The 17004-nt window shown below is 48.0% G+C and overlaps 7 protein-coding genes across 7 annotated transcripts; 3 read left to right on the top strand and 4 right to left on the bottom strand.

Annotated features, from left to right (window-relative positions):
* On the bottom strand, window positions 1–643 carry BKA55DRAFT_498508 (ribosomal L18ae/LX protein domain-containing protein; the record flags this gene model as incomplete). Its single annotated transcript, XM_046186559.1, has 3 exons — window positions 1–159; window positions 213–389; window positions 449–643. The coding sequence occupies 3 exons, from the start codon at window positions 641–643 to the stop codon at window positions 1–3; spliced, it is 531 nt and encodes a 176-aa protein (XP_046057411.1).
* A 633-nt stretch (window positions 644–1276) lies between these two features.
* BKA55DRAFT_56537 (uncharacterized protein) lies at window positions 1277–3486 on the top strand. The gene is made up of 6 exons (XM_046192535.1): window positions 1277–1786; window positions 1837–2129; window positions 2179–2410; window positions 2458–2519; window positions 2571–2982; window positions 3222–3486. Exons 1-6 carry the CDS (start codon window positions 1502–1504, stop codon window positions 3303–3305), a joined length of 1368 nt encoding a protein of 455 aa, XP_046057412.1. The 5' UTR covers window positions 1277–1501; the 3' UTR covers window positions 3306–3486.
* Window positions 3487–4415: 929 nt separating this feature from the next.
* On the bottom strand, window positions 4416–5430 carry BKA55DRAFT_683703 (uncharacterized protein; the record flags this gene model as incomplete). Its single annotated transcript, XM_046198540.1, has 4 exons — window positions 4416–4449; window positions 4502–4733; window positions 4784–5196; window positions 5246–5430. The coding sequence occupies 4 exons, from the start codon at window positions 5428–5430 to the stop codon at window positions 4416–4418; spliced, it is 864 nt and encodes a 287-aa protein (XP_046057413.1).
* Window positions 5431–6874: 1444 nt separating this feature from the next.
* BKA55DRAFT_496843 (Alpha/Beta hydrolase protein) lies at window positions 6875–8096 on the bottom strand (the record flags this gene model as incomplete). Its single annotated transcript, XM_046186401.1, has 2 exons — window positions 6875–7617; window positions 7670–8096. The coding sequence occupies 2 exons, from the start codon at window positions 8094–8096 to the stop codon at window positions 6875–6877; spliced, it is 1170 nt and encodes a 389-aa protein (XP_046057414.1).
* A 760-nt stretch (window positions 8097–8856) lies between these two features.
* On the top strand, window positions 8857–10119 carry BKA55DRAFT_497231 (uncharacterized protein; the record flags this gene model as incomplete). The annotated part of the gene is made up of 2 exons (XM_046186448.1): window positions 8857–9100; window positions 9155–10119. 2 exons carry the CDS (start codon window positions 8857–8859, stop codon window positions 10117–10119), a joined length of 1209 nt encoding a protein of 402 aa, XP_046057415.1.
* A 230-nt stretch (window positions 10120–10349) lies between these two features.
* On the bottom strand, window positions 10350–11930 carry BKA55DRAFT_56695 (NADP-dependent oxidoreductase domain-containing protein). The gene is made up of 3 exons (XM_046192682.1): window positions 11705–11930; window positions 10620–11413; window positions 10350–10568 (listed from the first exon to the last, which is right to left on the bottom strand). Exons 1-3 carry the CDS (start codon window positions 11847–11849, stop codon window positions 10533–10535), a joined length of 975 nt encoding a protein of 324 aa, XP_046057416.1. The 5' UTR covers window positions 11850–11930; the 3' UTR covers window positions 10350–10532.
* A 2233-nt stretch (window positions 11931–14163) lies between these two features.
* On the top strand, window positions 14164–16750 carry BKA55DRAFT_533238 (uncharacterized protein; the record flags this gene model as incomplete). The annotated part of the gene is made up of 6 exons (XM_046189440.1): window positions 14164–14899; window positions 14959–15135; window positions 15188–15237; window positions 15297–15407; window positions 15462–15611; window positions 15665–16750. The coding sequence occupies 6 exons, from the start codon at window positions 14164–14166 to the stop codon at window positions 16748–16750; spliced, it is 2310 nt and encodes a 769-aa protein (XP_046057417.1).
* Between the last annotated feature and the right edge of the window lie 254 nt (window positions 16751–17004).

Genomic DNA, 17004 nt, shown 5'->3' on the forward strand with positions numbered 1-17004 from the left:
CTAAGCGAAAGTGGAAGGTCGCTTCGCGCTGAAGAGCTTCTTGGTGTTCTCCTTGGTGATACGGTGGGGGAGAGGGAAGCTGAGTCCCTTCTGGGTCAGCTGGCGGATGTAGGGTCGCTTGATGTCCTCGGTCTTCTCGATCTCAACGACGCGGAGGATCTGGGGTTTGTTAGTGTCTGTGACAAGTAGCTGATTGACTGAGTTCGACGTACGTGGATGGACCTGAAACGAGCACGGTGGCGGGCGGCCATGTCGGAGTAGAGAGACTCGACAGCATCTGTTCGGGACAGCTCACGGTACTCCTTGTACATGTTGTGCGTGCCGGAACGAGAGTCATATCGGATCCAGATACCGAAGTTCTTGACCTTGAGGGGGTGCTTCTCGTGGATCTGATTATCCAAGTTAGCCTGGCCCGTTGTTTCCCATCGTTTGAATTCTTGCTACGTACAGTCTTGACGCTGACGATCTCACCAGTGGCCTTCTTGACCTTCTTGAGACCGCGCAAGAAGTACCAGTATCGGGACTTGGCGACCGTCTCGTTGGGAGCGAAGATGGTCATGCGGTAGAGGGCGGGGGTAGGGTTAGCCTCGGTGGGCAAGTGGCGCCCGATGACCTCGTATTCCTGAAGACGGCCTGAAGACATTGTCAGTATTAGACGTTGCAGGTGATAGTTGTTTGTTGTGATGCCGCGAGCCGAGCCGGAGGATCAAATCGAAATTTCGAGGGCGTGCTGCTTGTGGTAGGTCGAGGTGTTGAAATTCGAATTTGGCTTTTCGATCAAGGTTTTGACAAGCCCCGCTTCAGCGAACACATCGAAAATTGTGTGAGCAGTTGTCGATGTTCCGTAGTAGCTGAGAGGTGGTCCTTCGTCCCTATCTCCCCTTCGTAACAAGTTGTGAAGAAATATCGAAATTTGTTTTTCGTCGTCATAATCCTCCGGCGGGCGGCATCGTTGCAATCGAGCGCATAAAATAGAAAAACTGCTTACCCATCTGTTTACTTGTCAGTGGGTTTCCCTGTATGAGTCCTGGTATGCACTTACGGTGACTTCTGGTGATTGACTGGAAGGTTAGTAAATGGCAAGTTTGCAAGATCGCAAGATAAAATTGTGTGCGATTAGGAGGGCAAGACAGTGGGTCGTACCTTCCGGAGGGCTTAGGCCCCAACAGCGATTGGTCAACCGAGTCCCACTTCAGTAGAGCGTCACGTGCGGCTCCAAAGAAGGAGCTCTGGACGACAGTGGGTCCAATGGCCAATCAGAATCGCAGGCGGGCAGCTCAAAGAAGTTGAGAAGGAGGAAGATGAGTTCAACGACAGAGTGAGAGGCCAATCGACTTGTATCATCACAAACTTTGGAAATACAAACAACGTATCCCAAACGTGTCACTGGATTGTTTAGTCATTGATTAAACCACTATCGCTACTTTTGCTTCTGCTCATGCTCAGTTTGATTGAAGACCAGAACTCTCACTGAGCGTACTGCGTGTCTAATACAGGAACCATGAATACTCTCTTCGATCAGTTTGCGGAAGCCCATTCCCAGAAAAATGGCTACAAACTCGCGCAAACACTATCGCCTGTTGCTCCGTCAGATGACCCTCATCGCCTCATGGCTGTATGGCGTAGTACGAATTCTCACAGCGTTAAAGGCGACATCAAGCACTTCGTCAAGAGCAGTACATCTCATCGACGGAAGATGAGCCATGATGAAACAACGGGCTGGGTTGAGGTGTACACCTCATATTGGAAAGCTATCGCTGAGATCTTGGCGGGAGAGAGCGGAAAGGTATGAGGCTTTGTATGTCTCTAAGAGCACCAAACTAATCCTTGTCATAGTCAACATGGACTAAAGTGTACGAGGCATGGAAGGAACTGACCTCCGTACTCATCCGTGGATACAACTCACATGGTTTTGAAGCGTGGACTATCCCCTCCCTTTACATGGTGGGCAAGTACCTACGATTATTTGCGATCAAATCCGACGAGGAGCGCCAAGCGAAGACTTTTGACACCGGTCCCGGAGCTTCGTTGATATCGGACGATTTCGACCCAGAAACGGATAAGCAACTTCAATTAAGAGACTGCGAAGGACATCTCAAGCGTATTTTTTCGCTTTGTCTAAATGACAGGTATGATTATCATATTCTGGCACGTTGATTTTTGGCTGATTGAGTCCAGAGCACCCCTTGAGGAATCAAGGAAATGGGGAATCTATTTCGTTATTAACCTTCTTTTCAAAACCTACTTCAAGTTGAATTCGGCTTCCTTGTCGCGGACTATTCTTAAGACGCTTGCTGTGTACAATGACAAGGGCGATATGCCGCCTTTGGAAATGTTCCCAAAGTCCCAGAGAGTGACCTTCAAGTTTTACGAGGGCGTTTTGCTATTCCTTGAGGAGAATTACAATAAGGTGAGTGTGCTACTACTCGTCAAAGCCACTGTCTAATAGTATTCCAGGCCGAGTCCCATCTCAATGAAGCGTGGCAACTATGTCACAAAGACGCTCTCCGTCAATCCGAGTGAGTGAAGTATCAATATAAGCTGTAAAATATATGCTGATATGGCGATAGACGAATTTTGACCTACCTCATCCCTTGCCGACTCCTGACCAGTCATGTCCTTCCTACCAAAGCCCTTCTCGAGAACTATCCTCGTCTACAGGAACTCTTCCTTCCTCTAGCCAGTTGCATCAAGTCTGGTAACCTACAAGCCTTCGATGAGGCTCTACAAGATGGTGAGGCTGAGTTCGTCAAACGGCGTATTTACCTTACCCTCGAAAGGGGCCGAGACATCGCCTTGCGTAACCTACTACGTAAGGTCTTCATTGCTGGTGGTTTTGATGAACCAAAAGAGGGCGAGACAACCCCGGTTCGTCGTACAAGAATACCTGTAGCCGAGTTCCAGGCTGCAGTTAGCATGGGAAGTGGTCATATGGTCGACCCGGATGAAGTCGAGTGCATGCTGGCCAATATGATTTACAAGGTAAGTTAACGGATCCTTCGTGTGGATAAGGTGCGGGCTGCCTTTTCGGCCCAGCGTTACTTCTCTGGTCTAAAACGGTTGAGAGTTGTCGTTGGCATATGCGTGGCAGTCAGTTGACTATATACTCGTCACCAAATTGCTGCCTTAGCCAAGTGTCTGCCTGGGGCATTCACGCTCTTTATCTACACCCCCTCCATCTCAGCCTTACAAAGATCTGAGTCACTAAGTTGTTTGTTTAGGAACTTATGAAAGGTTATATCGCACGAGAACGAGGCATTGTGGTGTTGTCCAAGAAAGGCGCCTTCCCTGGCACAGGATTGTGAGACTGCAGGCCAAGGCCATTGGCTGAGACACGACTGACGGACGTGTGAGAAGCTTGAGAGTTTAGCTGCATTTCTTAAACTAACGACTACTACTATAAGAGAGTCTAGTAGCATGAGGCAGAGTGAATAGACACCGAAACCGTCAGAATGACGCTGGCGCCAACAAATCATAGAACAGTTTCAGCTATGTCTGTTTTGCGTTTGCCAATTTCAGCCCAAGCTCATTATTGCGCTGGTTTGACGTCCTTGCTTCTTAAGGTTATCTTTGCACCATATTCACGCTTGAGAATAACACCGTGAACTACCCTTGCGTCTCGCAACTTCGAGCCTGCACCCTCGTCCTTGTTGGCCCTCAACTGCTGATGCTTCAGAAAAAGCACATTCCCGTCATTTGTTTACTGTCGATGGCCATGGTCGGACAGTCCGGGCCTTTTGTCAGATGCGAGACGTTGTTGAGCACCCGACATTTTACACTCGCAGTTTGCATGGTTCGCTTGCTTCCTCGCAAGTTAGATCGCACTTATCCCACAGCGTGACTCACAACCGGGGATCTCTTCCGGTATAAGCGACTTGTGTTTCACGATGTGACTGGTCCTTGGCAAACCTTGTTGGACGCCTCATTTGACGTTCTCAACGGGACTTTTGGAATCTCACTGAAGGAAGAACAGCGAACAAAGCAATGTAAGACATGAAGCTCGCTCTCTTCAAGCTCGTGAAAATGAGCGTCGTGAATAATGATACATATTTTGGCCCATCCATCTCAGATGACAGTCTTGGTATCCTCAGTACAAAAGCATCGTGAAAACCCCAATACCAACCAACAGGCTTGCGTCCAGCGAAGCCGAGTCCCAAAACCCCTGTGCTCCAAAATGTTTGAACCCTCTAGGGGCCAGTAAGAAGAATAGTTGTACAGAAAAGAAATTTCCACGCCAAATTTCAGCCGTTAGAACTCCGTGAACAAAGCATCAATAAAGCACCTGAACTCCACCCCGGTATTTCTTTAATTTTATGGTATTTGTCAGTACTGTGAAGTCGGCGCCTTGTATCGAAGAGAAAGGATATTCATATTTCATTAGAAGGGTGTAAAAGCCAATGGTTGATGAAAGGGTATTAAGAGAAGTGGCGGTTTGAGCGAGGAGTGTTTCTGTAGTCTTGTTAGTGTTTATTATGAGCTGGATGTTAAGACTCAGACTCACTGTGCAGTAGAGATGTCGTCGACGTGGTTGCAAAGAGCGACAAAAAGGTCAAAGAAAAGTTGAGTGCCGCCGTTGTACATCTCAAGTTGCATGGTTCCACTTCTCTTGAAAGTGCTTCGTGAACGAATGATGAGTGCAAGATAGTGAGCTCGGAGCTTGGAGTCAGTATCAGGAGTATTGGCATAGGCATATCTTGCTGAAGCAAGGATGGTGCTGCACTGGATTCCGGATTCTGAAAAAGTCATCAGCAAAAGTTTGAAAAGGGAAAGGCTGAAAACATACGCAGTCCTTGCTTTCGCAGCGATAGCTTCTTCAACTCATCAAGACCATACTTCTCCGCCGCACAGTAGATGACAGTATCCTTGAGAAGATCGCCATCGATACCACGATGATAAACCGTGCTCTCTACAGCAGCACGCTGTTCTTCGCTAGCAGCTTCAAGTTCATACGAGTTACGACGCTTGTTGTGAACGAGACGAGGAGTGTAGTCTCCCTTGTAGAGGAACTCAAGAACAGAGCTGAAAATCTCAGGCTCTTCATCAGGAAGAGAGATGCGTTTGCTGGCGACGTCCATGTATCCATTTCGTAGAGCGTTATTAAAGAAAGGGCTAGTGACAAGAACGTCTTCGTGAGCGGCGAAAAGGCGTTGTTCACTACCAACCACGAGAGTGACGATGGGTGAGGCCATGTTGTTGCTGAATCGTGTAAGTGGCGATTTGTGAGATTGAAGAAATGATGACTTACTTTTCCATCATAGTATCACCACTGGCACTGGTCATAGAAGTCATCGTTGGTCGACGATGGCGAGACTCATGTCTTCGCTTGGTGATGCCACTGTCTTTGCTGAAAGAAGAACTCGATTTGCTGGCCTTGTGGCTTTTTGAGAAGCTCTTGCTTGAGCTCTCATGGCGTCTGGAAGAGGAGAACATGTTGGTGATTTCTGATGGAGGTTTCGAGTGAAAGTAGATGTTTTTTTTAATTATTAAACGATGGGATCGTTGGGTGTTTTATACTCGTTGGGCCGATAACGAGGTGGACGGCGAAGCAGGCAGAGACAGAACCGAGGCAACAATAAAAGAATGAGGCAGATGAAAGAAGACGCCGGAAGAATATCGTTGGGTATCTTGGAAAATTGAAACCTACCTCAGGTTCAAATAGTGATTGGAAATGACCACTCTTCTGATTCGTCTCAGGATACAAGAAAAACTACGAAATGCGAGAAGACACACCATCTTTATAACTTGAGATGCATGCTCCGTGCGGAACAGTATGAGATGGGCTGCCTGATGTAGTGCTACCCCCGCTAATGAGCCATCCATTCCATCCATTTCTCCTTTGCATGAGGCGAGTCAGCCCCGTCGGTGGTGATAGGTAGTGACCCAGACGCGTGTGCTAAGATGGGTGTACGTGTATAGTGGAAGAGTGGGAACGCGATATTGACACCAGAGCACGTGACGCAAAAAGAGTGTCTTAATTAATTCAAGGGCGTCTGTCGTTAAAATAATGGCAGGGATTGAATGGGACTCACAGAGAAAAAGGGGCTGGGAAAAGGAAAAACAAACGAAAGCATGGACTTAAATGTAAGGGGGCCTTGTTAGCGGTTTGACTTAATTGAAGCCGACCAAAGTCTCGGGGAGGGCATCCTAACAAATTAGGTACGGATACAGCATGTGCTTCACTGTTGGTGGTGCTGGGATGATTAATTATGGGGACCTTGCGTGCTGAATGGGGAACTCCTCAAGGCAGAAGCACTCAAGCTCATGGTACTGCATGATAACGCATGCTCGGCTATGGAGCTGCAAGGCTCTTGAAATATGGTCGAGCCTCGTCATTTTTTGCATCATCTGAATCGTAAGCTCTTGCAGAATCAATTGAGATCAATTGAAGCTTGTACTCAATTGGGTTGATGATGTATGACCGTTACGAGGCCTCCTCGTCTATCTAATTCTCACGACTTCACAAAATGGCTTCTCCCCTCCAAGCACACTCTCTACTGCAAACAACTTTTTTCCCTTTAACCCCATGCTGTTTTAATTGATAGTGGATCTTTAGTCTTTCGTCGGTGGGTATGATTTGTGATTTAACCAGGGGAACCAAGGTAAGGTACCTGACATAGCTCCCCAACACCTCCACACTCGATACAGCCTGTTGGGTTCTAGTGACTCTTAGTGCGAGGCTCGGATGAGGACTCCCTGAGATTTGAGGGCATCGACGGTGACAATGCCCGTTATACGGTTGACTGTGACGGCATTTCTTGTCACACACACTCAAGATCCCTGTACGCCACGGCTGCAGATGACCGACATGTCCCGAATTCACGCCAGAGAACTCGAGACTTCAACGTTTTGCACCTCAACTTGACCAGTTTCAAGTCTAGCCCTTCCCTGCATTGTTCACATCTTCTCCTTTTCTTAACAAGTCCTGTTCCCGTGCCCGTGTTGCAGCCGTCGAGATGGACTGCGCAAGTGCTTGTTTGCCCGAGACTCTCACCATGGCTTCATTGTGAAGTGCCCCGCGTACCTTCTGTCGCTCCACCGGGAGTCCAGCCTGTTGGCATCGCTGAAGCAGTTCCTCGCCATGATTGGCAGGTACAAGCTCATCTTTGCCGGCTTCCACTATGTATATCCCCGGTGGCGTATCTGGGAATCTCTTGGCTATCATGCCGAGGTTGGTCCAGCTGTCCAGGTGGTTTCGGAGAAACGGCCAGAGATATTGGTATGGAAGCCACTTCTGTGGATATAATGCTTGGAGCATCGCTCGGACGTTTGTAAAGGGTGTTTCCAGAACAAGACCGTTAAGTTTTATATTGGGAGGGAATTGGCCTTTGGCTGCTAGATTGGTTGCGAAACCACAACCAATGCTCTGTCCCCAGAGTAGCACTGTTGGTTTCTCCTGATCAGCATTTTTCGATCTGCCTTCATGCAATTGAGCTATCCATTGTAGTGCTGCTTGCGAATCAAGATCTATTCCTGGTTCTGATGGTCGATCATGAGATGTCCAATACCCTCGATAACTAAGACAAACCAGTGTGTAGTTGACTGAGGGTTCATTATCGTGTGCTCGCCGTATGATCCAAGACAGATCTGGTAATCTAGGCGGCAACGACGATGCGTTCCCTAAAACCCTGAATAAGTTGCTGTGCGGTTTGAGACTATAAGATTGGCAAACCTTGAAAGTAGAGGATGTAAACTGGTGTCTTTGTCTTGCCAGCACTTACTTGAGATACTGGGGGAACATCTGCTACACACAAAGCAATCTCTGTTCCATCCAATGATTTAATTCTCTCTTCCCTCCATTTAACACGTCCACAGTCGCGGGAGAACTCCTCAATGGTCAAACTCCGGGAATTGGGTGGCAAGAAAGGATTATAGATAATCATATTCTGGAACAGAACCATCATCAAACACTTCCAACTCCACAAAGCCACAAACAAGCCAGTAAACACCAACGGCGGCATGAGAAAAGGCGCAACATGCAGGGACCTAGCGCGGCCCAGATGAGGCCTCATAATTGCATGTGTCCATATACGCGGCCGAGTCCTCATGCAAACGCCTCGCGAGCGCATGGCCGATATGGTGATGGCATGCGAGGCCATCGGAGTTGGCGATCAAAGAAGCGCCTGACAAGTGGAGGAAGAAACGTGGATTGATGTAGTTAGGTGCAAGGGGTCTAGGTTTATGACATGTTCGAACGTGACTGGGCTTGAGGGATATGCGACTGTGCGAATTGGGGATGATGTGCAGTAAAATTGAGGGAGCAAGTTGATGGTGAGATGTATCTGACTTCATTGTATGCAGTTTAGGGTGTAAAATGTTTATAAATATCTCACAGAAATCTTCATAAAGTTTACAAGTCTTTACCATTCTTTACTAAATTTATGATCAATAGAGGCAGATATTTTACAGAATGATCCGTTTGATCTGTCTCATGTCTCTATGATCTGATTATTGAGGTGATACCATAACGTCACCTATAAAGTTACAACGGTTTTAAGCCCCCGCCAAACTTTTTGCTGTTGTGTCCTGCAGGTAAAGTAAGGCACCTCAGGAACCAACCATCCATAAACAGACGCCCAAAGTGGAAGTGGAAAGCACCCAACGATTCAGGTCAATTTCTCAGCTTTTAATCAGCTTTTTTCCCGCCTCCATCACGTTCCTGAAAATCCCATCCTTCGCCTTTTTCCTCTCTTCTTTACCTAACCTCTCCCCCATAATCTCAAATCGACAACGTCTCTCTCGCTAGGCTCAAAACTCGCTTACAAACTTGGATCAAATCTGCCCCGCCATTACCGTCCATCTTCGTGAATAACTACATCATCGCCCAGTCTCGTGCTTTTAAGCTCAACGCCCACAACCATGCCTGGATCTACCGATAAAGAAAACGACGGCCACGCGCACATCGATGCCCCCAGTGACAACGATAAGCCTTCACCACGTCCGGACGGCGAGTCAAGCCCTGGCCTCAGGAACAGCAAGGGTTGGGATGGCAAGCTTCGCGTGCCAAAGTCGGCTTCTATGACAAACCCAGAGGCTCTCACCGATTCTGACTACTCTGACGATGAGAATGTCATGAAGGGAGAGCAGATCGACGCTGATGAGGGTATGTGCTGCATATCAACTTACAAAAATGGACAGTTCTGACTAACATGTGCAGATCTCCTCGATGACGAAGACCCCGAGACGGACGAAATTATGTGTTCTCACTCTCGAATCGCCTCGATTTCCTCTCTACGCCTTGAGCGCTTTAAGAACGTCGCCCGTATCTGCCTTCGCCAGAACAGTATCGAGCAAATCGACGGCCTGTCCGCCTTAGCCGAGACCCTCGAAGACCTTGACCTCTACGACAACCTCATTTCGCACATTCGCGGCCTCGACGACTTAACAAACCTCACGAGCCTTGATCTGAGCTTCAACAAGATCAAGCACATCAAGCATATCAACCACTTGACAAAACTCAAGGAGCTGTTCCTTGTCGCCAACAAGATTAGCAAAATCGAGGGGCTGGAGGGGTTGGATAAGTTGACATCTCTTGAGCTTGGATCGAACCGTATTCGCGAAATCAAAAACCTCGACTCCTTAAAGGCGATCGAAGAGCTTTGGTTGGCGAAGAACAAGATTACTGAGCTCACTGGTCTTGGTGGTTTGCCTAATCTTCGACTACTGAGCATTCAGTCCAACCGTATAAGCGATTTGTCACCACTGAAGGACGTTCCCACACTTGAGGAGCTATACATTTCACACAACATGTTGGAGTCTCTAGAAGGCCTTGAACACAACCCTAAACTACATGTGCTGGATATCTCGAATAACAAGATCACCAGTATCAAGGGTCTTGAGTCACTTGCTGAGCTTGAGGAGTTGTGGGCCAGTTATAACCTCATCGGCGATTACAAGGAGGTTGCCAAATATCTTGCCGATAAGAAAGATTTGACGACGGTGTATTTTGAAGGAAACCCGCTGCAACTGCAGGAGCCAGTGGCATATAGGAACAGGATCCGAATGACGTTGCCGCAGGTCAAACAGATTGATGCCAGTAGGTTTGCACTGAATCATACAATTCTAAGAATTATCGCTAACCTTTTTTGCAGCATTCGTTCGAACATAAGTTCGACTTTTTGAAGGCTGCGTCACAGAAAGCATGGCGTTAAGGCAATGGAGTTTGGCTTTTTCGATATTCGGGGTGGCATCAATGGTGCATTCAATAAATGGTTGATTCAAAGACAGATAAAGCTTTATGTGAGTTACAGTTTAGACAAGGTTCTAGAGCAAACAGAGAGTTACCGAGGCTACAGGCAGTTATGCACTGCTCAGTCTTGGTCATATCATGGAGCAATCATCTCCCAAAACGATAATCATACCACGCAAGAGTGACCAATTTGTTGAAGGGTTAACTGTCTTTTGTATTCTATGAGAGCGTCTCATCAAGTCCTTGCGGTTCTACAAAATGCAGCCCATCGTCATCAAACGCCAAATATCCCAAACAATCATGTTTCCAATGCATCTTTCTTTTACTTATCATATCATGTCATTATTTAAGCGAAGATCCAGAGCTTCTCGGTAGGGAAGTACTAGAAAATATTAGTATTGTCTTTGGCAATTAATTGAGAGTGAAAACTTACGTTGGTGGGCTTGTTGAACTTGAGGTTGAGGTTCATTCTGGCGATGCGCTTCATGTCCTCCTCATCAATGTCCCAACCGACACAGTCAAAGTTCTGGGCCATGTACTCGGGTGTGGTACTCTTGGGGATGACAGCAAGACCTTGCTGTGTGGCCCATCGGAGGAGGACCTGAGCGGCGGTCTTGTTGTACTTGCTGGCGAGGCCAGTGAAGACCTCGTGCTGCATGAGAGGAGAAGCAGACTTGGCAATGTCCATATCGAGCTCCATGAAGCCAGCAGGGCCGAAAGAAGAGTAAGCAGTCAGAGCAATGCCCTCAGCCTTGGCGAGGCGGACAAGCTCGGTCTGCTGGTGGTAGGGGTGAAGCTCGACCTGGAGGGTGGCAGGTCGGATCTTGGCGTACTTGAGAAGATCGTAGATGGACTGAGCCTGGAAGTTGGAGATACCAATGGACTTGGCAAGACCCTTCTCAACGAGGCCTTCCATAGCGCCCCAGGTCTCCTCGTTGGTGGCCTTGCTCCATCGAATCTCGGTGCCAGCGTCGTCGTAGTGCCAGCCGGGGGGGTAGCGGACCTCGGGGTCGACGTACTCGAGGGCGACAGGGAAGTGGATGAGGAAGAGGTCAAAGTAGTCGATCTGCCAGTCGGCGAGCTGTCGGCGGGTGATGGGCTCGACGTTCTCCTTGTCGTGGTAGGTCTGCCAGAGCTTGGAGACGATGAAGAGGTCCTCTCGCTTCACGATACCATCCTTAATAGCGCGGGCGACACCTTCACCGCAGGCCTTCTCATTACCGTAATCTGTTGTGAAAAATTCATTAGAACTTCTGTGAATTTTGGTTTGTCCGGGTAAAAAGAGAAGTCATGAAGCTATCGTGGTGTGGGGTGAAGCTCCAAGTGTAGTGGAGGGGTAGTTTTGCAGGGGTAATGTGGCTGTTTTCTCGGTGCAATTGACAATTGGCAGGGAAAATGAGGGGCAGAAAGACAAGGATTATCTAGGGAGGGGCACAATGCAATGGGATCATGGCCGTGTAATTGAAGTTGGCGACGGGTAATTGTAAAGGCAATTGGGGGTTTTGGAGAGAAACATACCGCAAGCACCGTCGAGAAGACGGTATCCAGCCTTGATGGCCTCGTAGACAACATCAGCGCAGTTGTCTTCAACCTTCCAGAGGCCGAAGCCAATCTGGGGCATGTCAAAGCCGCTGTTGAGCTTGATGTTGGGAACGTTGACCATTGTGACGGTTGTTGATGTGTAAGAGATGTGGTGGTTGGTTTGATAGGATAGAGTAGAGAGAGGAGGAGAGGAGAAAAGAATGGGAAAGACAGCTCAGAGGAGGGGACAGTAGTATTTATATTTATGCTAAGAAGAACACATGTTGCTACTGTACATATTATCCTCAGAGGTAGCTACCTAGGCAGATATCGTATGCCCTCATGGGTGCGGCATGACAAGCAAGGGGCAAGGTCCATACTACGTAGTATGGCATGGCATTTGATAGCGCTACGCCTTCCATAAGAGAAAGGCCATGAATAGCGTTGACATGAGTGCGCGTGTTCCTCGGGTCATAGAATGTCACTCCCCAAAGCCTGCAGCATCTGGTGCAGCATCATGGGATTGCTCCGGGGTGTGTAACCCCCAAAGGTACTGTAGAGGCGTGTGAGGGCGGCAAATATCTGGCCTAGAGCCCATCATGCGAGCCAGAGAGAGCGAATCGTCGTATTAACCAGCCCAGTTCAGCCCCAGTTTCTTCTCTGCCTTCCAGATTATGCCGCCGTTGGTGGGGCCTAGAATGGCATTCACCCGGCGGATGAGATGGTGGGCATATTGGATGGATATTGGGGGAGGATGGATGTCATATGTAAGTATGTAGGGTTCATAATTACATGGGAAGGAACAATATTCTGGATAAACTAAATCTGATCGCGTATCGCTTTGGTATGTAGCTGAATAGAGTGATATAAGTCATGGTTGATGATATTACCATCATTGCCGATTATTGCGGTGCGCATATTACATATGACGAGTGGATATTTCAGTGAAACAAATCTGATCATGAAAACTTTCAGCCAAAAGAAGAAAAAAGAGAGAAAGGACACTAAAGTAATGGCCGACGCTCCCCGAAGTAACCACTCTAGTCACTGTATGTGTCAGTCGTTCGAGAACCAATCCAGTCCAGTCTATTCCAGGGTATGTATGCTTCACCCCGCAAATCTAGGACCAGGCCAGCCACACCAAGACCCCGGCAAGTGGGATGAGAAAGACAGATGAAGATGAAGAGAATAAGCAGGATCTATACCAGAAAATCAATTGTCTTCATGCGCCGCAGATTCTGTCTGTTTCATGACGCATGTGCCCCTGGTCTCAGAGTTGGCCTTTGTGAGCAGCTTATTTGTGCGTTTATTCTGTAGCTCAAGTGCCGCGTCTAAGCCAAGTCGACTTTTACTCGCGCGGGTGTGTCTTGGGGCATCTTTTCTGTGATTGATGCGCAAAACAGACTGAAGCAGCTCCTTTCCATCTTCAAGGTTAAACGTAGGCGTAGGGTCCCTTAACTCCGGGCGTTTCGCCGCATGACCTCCTTTCTCCTACTCAATTCTGCCAAATCTCTGACGTGGTCCATATCTCGGCTCGGCGTAATTCCAAGGTTCCCTAGTCTATGATATTGTCGATGTGGATTTATCGCGGGTGAATAGACCTTCAACTTGAGCCATATCATGATAGCTAAAGAAGATTGAAGAGCCTCTGTGGGTCTTGTCCTTCCGGAAGAAGCCATCAATTTAGCCTAAAACAAGTGCCCCACGGATGAGCTGCCCGTCGTCCCACAGTAGCGGGTAATCTCCAGGCACTCACACAGAATCCCCACTCTAAATGTTCCTCTGTAAACACCCCTACCTACCCCCATGACAACTTAGTGAAGAAGTCCCATGATGGGGAAAAAAGAATGCCCTGGGTCGAGCCAGAGCATGAGATGGCCAAGATCAACTTCAATGGTGTCAATTTGCCCAAAATACTGTCAGGGGCTGATGTTGAATAACTTCAATCGCTATACGACAAAGACCACTCCCTCCAAAAATGGCCCCGACTGGCTTACACCAACAATAGACTCGACGCTTCAATCATGACAAGCACCTTTTCAGCTTCAAAGAACCCTTTCAAGCTTGCGCATGGTCGCATCTGTTATCATGGCTCCCAGTGACCAAAATAGGACTATCTTGATATGCAGGGCGTCACCAGGCTGATGGACAAAGAAACCGCCAAACCACCAACCATCACGGAACCACCGCACCTCTTTGTCCAAAGACATCCAATTTCGAATTCGATCTTCTCACAATGTCGCCCTCGATGCTTCTTTCAAATCTTGGGGCTATCAATTGTCAATGTCTGACACAAATCACTTGTGTCTTGAGGGACCCAGACAGCAGCTCCTTTGGTCTTTGTTCTGTCGAAACAAGTTTATTACTATCGAATGCTCCCAGCGTTTTCAACGTATTCCCCAATGTGATCCTCACTTTCGACAACACCAAATTCAACTCGACACAGTCTATCCAACATGAAAGGCCGCGAGATTGCCACCACGACAATCGATACTTTTGTTCCACGCCGACCACGACCAGGGGAGTATCACGTCGCCTTACGAAACCTACAAGCTATCCAAGGAGCTCTGCTTCGTGGGGATGAACATGTCACCCTTTTCGAATGGCCATCGATTCCACCAGGAATTTGGGATCACGTACAGCGTGCCGAAGACACCATAGGCGAAGAGGAAGTCAACCCTTTCACAGTTTTTCCAAGCCGCAACGCGCCCTGCGATCCCTGGTTCTCACAAGATGCCCGAAACAACATAGAAAACAAACGTTGGTATGGCATGAAATTCAAGTTTATCAAGGTGCTTGCCCAGGGTGGTCACGGATACGCCACACTATGGAACGTCGTCTACGATGACAAATCTGTCAGGAAGGTCGTGATCAAGAGAGCTATAGACCCTTTAACTAATGCCTTCGACCCTCGCAAAGAAGCCGAGTTTCACTTGCGGTATGACGGTGCCCAACACACGACGCAGGTTATCGACTTACATCGCGAGGCAACGGCTATACACAATCGTATGAAAGCCAAAAGTACATATTCTTCCGCCAGTATCAGACATGGGCAACATTGGAACGCCGAAGAACAGAAATGTGTCGTCTTTGAGTATATGCAATTCGGCGACATGGTCAGCGTCATGCAAACAGTCGCTGCGAAAAAGGTTCAAATCCCAGACCAAGTTCTCTGGGGAATTTGGGAATGCCGTAAGTCATCATGCCCCGAAGCATTGTATCTTATCTTATCGACTGACTCTATTTTATAGTTGTGCTTGGTCTCGCAACCATCGCTTATACTCCGTCTATCAACTCTGGCGACTCCAGTTTCGAAATGTGGTGGAAGAGATTCGCAGAATCTGATGCGGCACTAGACTTCCTCGACACTATCGAGACAGGTTGGCAAATTGAGCACGATGTTCATCTCGATCTAGAAGTGTTCAACGGTGGGTTTATAAAACATCCATCGAGGCCTTTTGCTAACCTCTGTGTGTCTAGTTCTCGCGGGCCATGATCCCGCAACGCATCCTTATCAGCCTATTTTCAAGGTAAGCCTGCACAACGACGACATTTGCCCTGTATACATGTGTTGACGTAATCTCGTTAGCTCCATGATCTCGGTGCCTGGAGCTTCAAGATGAACAAGGCTTGGGAGAGTCAGAATGAAACCGAAATATGGTCAATGAGAGGACCTGTTAAGCTTCATGGCATGGCACCGGTATGTAATGGGATTCCTAACCTTGCTGTAGAATACATCACTGATAAACACTAGGAGCAATTCAGTAAAGAGTGGGATACAATGCCTGTCAGTATGGTGGAATCTTCCTTGAGGCGACGTTATGGAGGTGAAGACTTGACGAAGGGGAATCGGGTTGCCGGTCGCTTTGGGGTATGGACCAACATCTTTCTTGTTGCCAGAGTTGTAAGTTCTACTGATCATGGCCAACCCGAGAAATACTCTAACGTTTTGGAAAGATGGAATCCATCATGACCGGAGTATTCAGCAAGTTTCCTTACCAAACTGTTGCCCATTATGATACACAGATCGAGACATATGGAGGGATGCTTCAGACACCAGAGTTTGATCACATCGACCCCTCCTTGCGAGACGTCGTGGCGAGGTGTCTGTACGAGGAGCCACAATATCGGCCCCCAATTACCGAAATTTTGGCGCATATCAGGGAACGAAAGCGTAGACTTCGCTTCAATGATCCCCCAGAGTTTGTTACTAATTGGTGGAAAGCCCTTTTCGAACCTCAAGAGCCAATGCCTCTCCCTTCACAAATACCGCCGCCCGCGAGTCCTGTCAAGCAGGCCGTGGTAGCCTCTGCTACGAAAGGAGGCGTAGCAATCGCGTCTCACATGGCGCAAGCAGCTGGAAATCAAGGTGCTGGAAACCAAGGCGCGCCGAATCACCCTCCATCTCGGGCTCAACTTCCTCCTCACCTCCGATACAGAAAGAAGCCTCCAGCGCCTCCTCAAGCTCCTCCTCAAGCTTCTCTTCAGCAACAAAGCGTCCAACCTAATGTAAAGGAGCCTGCAGCTCAACCTCAAGTTCTTCCTCACCTACGGCACGTTCCTTCTCACCTACGAAACCTTCCTGCTCACCTACGAAGGGTCCAACCTAATGTAAAGGAGCCTCCAGCCCAGCATCAAGGCCAGCGTCAAGGCCAGTATCAAGTTCAGCCTCAAGGCCAACGTAAAGCCCAGCCTTATGTTCCTCCTCACCTAAGAAGGGTCCAACATAATGTAACTCCTTCTGCACTGGATGAAAATCTCGCGAACATATCACTCAAGCGCGCAACCCAGATATTTACTACAAAAGTTGCATCTGACATTTCTCCAAAATCTGTCAAGTCAGGCAGGGTTAGCAAGAAGCCTCAAAAAACTAAGAAGGCCGGGCGTAAAGCGTCGCCTCGGAAGCATGATGCTATTACAGAGTATGTTGAGAAAGCGTTGCCGGATATGCCTGTGGCTATTCGCAACCTTTGGACTGGATCGAAACATCTCGAATTTCAACTTAAGAAAGATGGTTTTCCTGGGTATGCTTTTATGAATTGAAGCCATCTGTAGGAACATGGGTGGCATGAGTGCTGTTGTTTTCGTTTTGTTTATCGTTATGGATGTTTTGGTTGTGGTGTCAAGTGACGCAAAATTGCGATGTTTATGGTATTTCTGGTCTATCTTTTAATCCGCTTTGCTGAAAATATTGTTATATAGAGCTGTTTCTGGCGTGTTTTTTTTTTTTTTAATAATTGATTATAGAACTTGTTGGTCCTGGGTATCACTAACTCCTAACCTATCCATCCACCTTG

The sequence above is a fragment of the Fusarium redolens genome (genome assembly GCF_020744475.1).
Source record: "Fusarium redolens strain MPI-CAGE-AT-0023 chromosome Unknown BKA55scaffold_1, whole genome shotgun sequence".
NCBI lineage: Eukaryota > Fungi > Ascomycota > Sordariomycetes > Hypocreales > Nectriaceae > Fusarium > Fusarium redolens.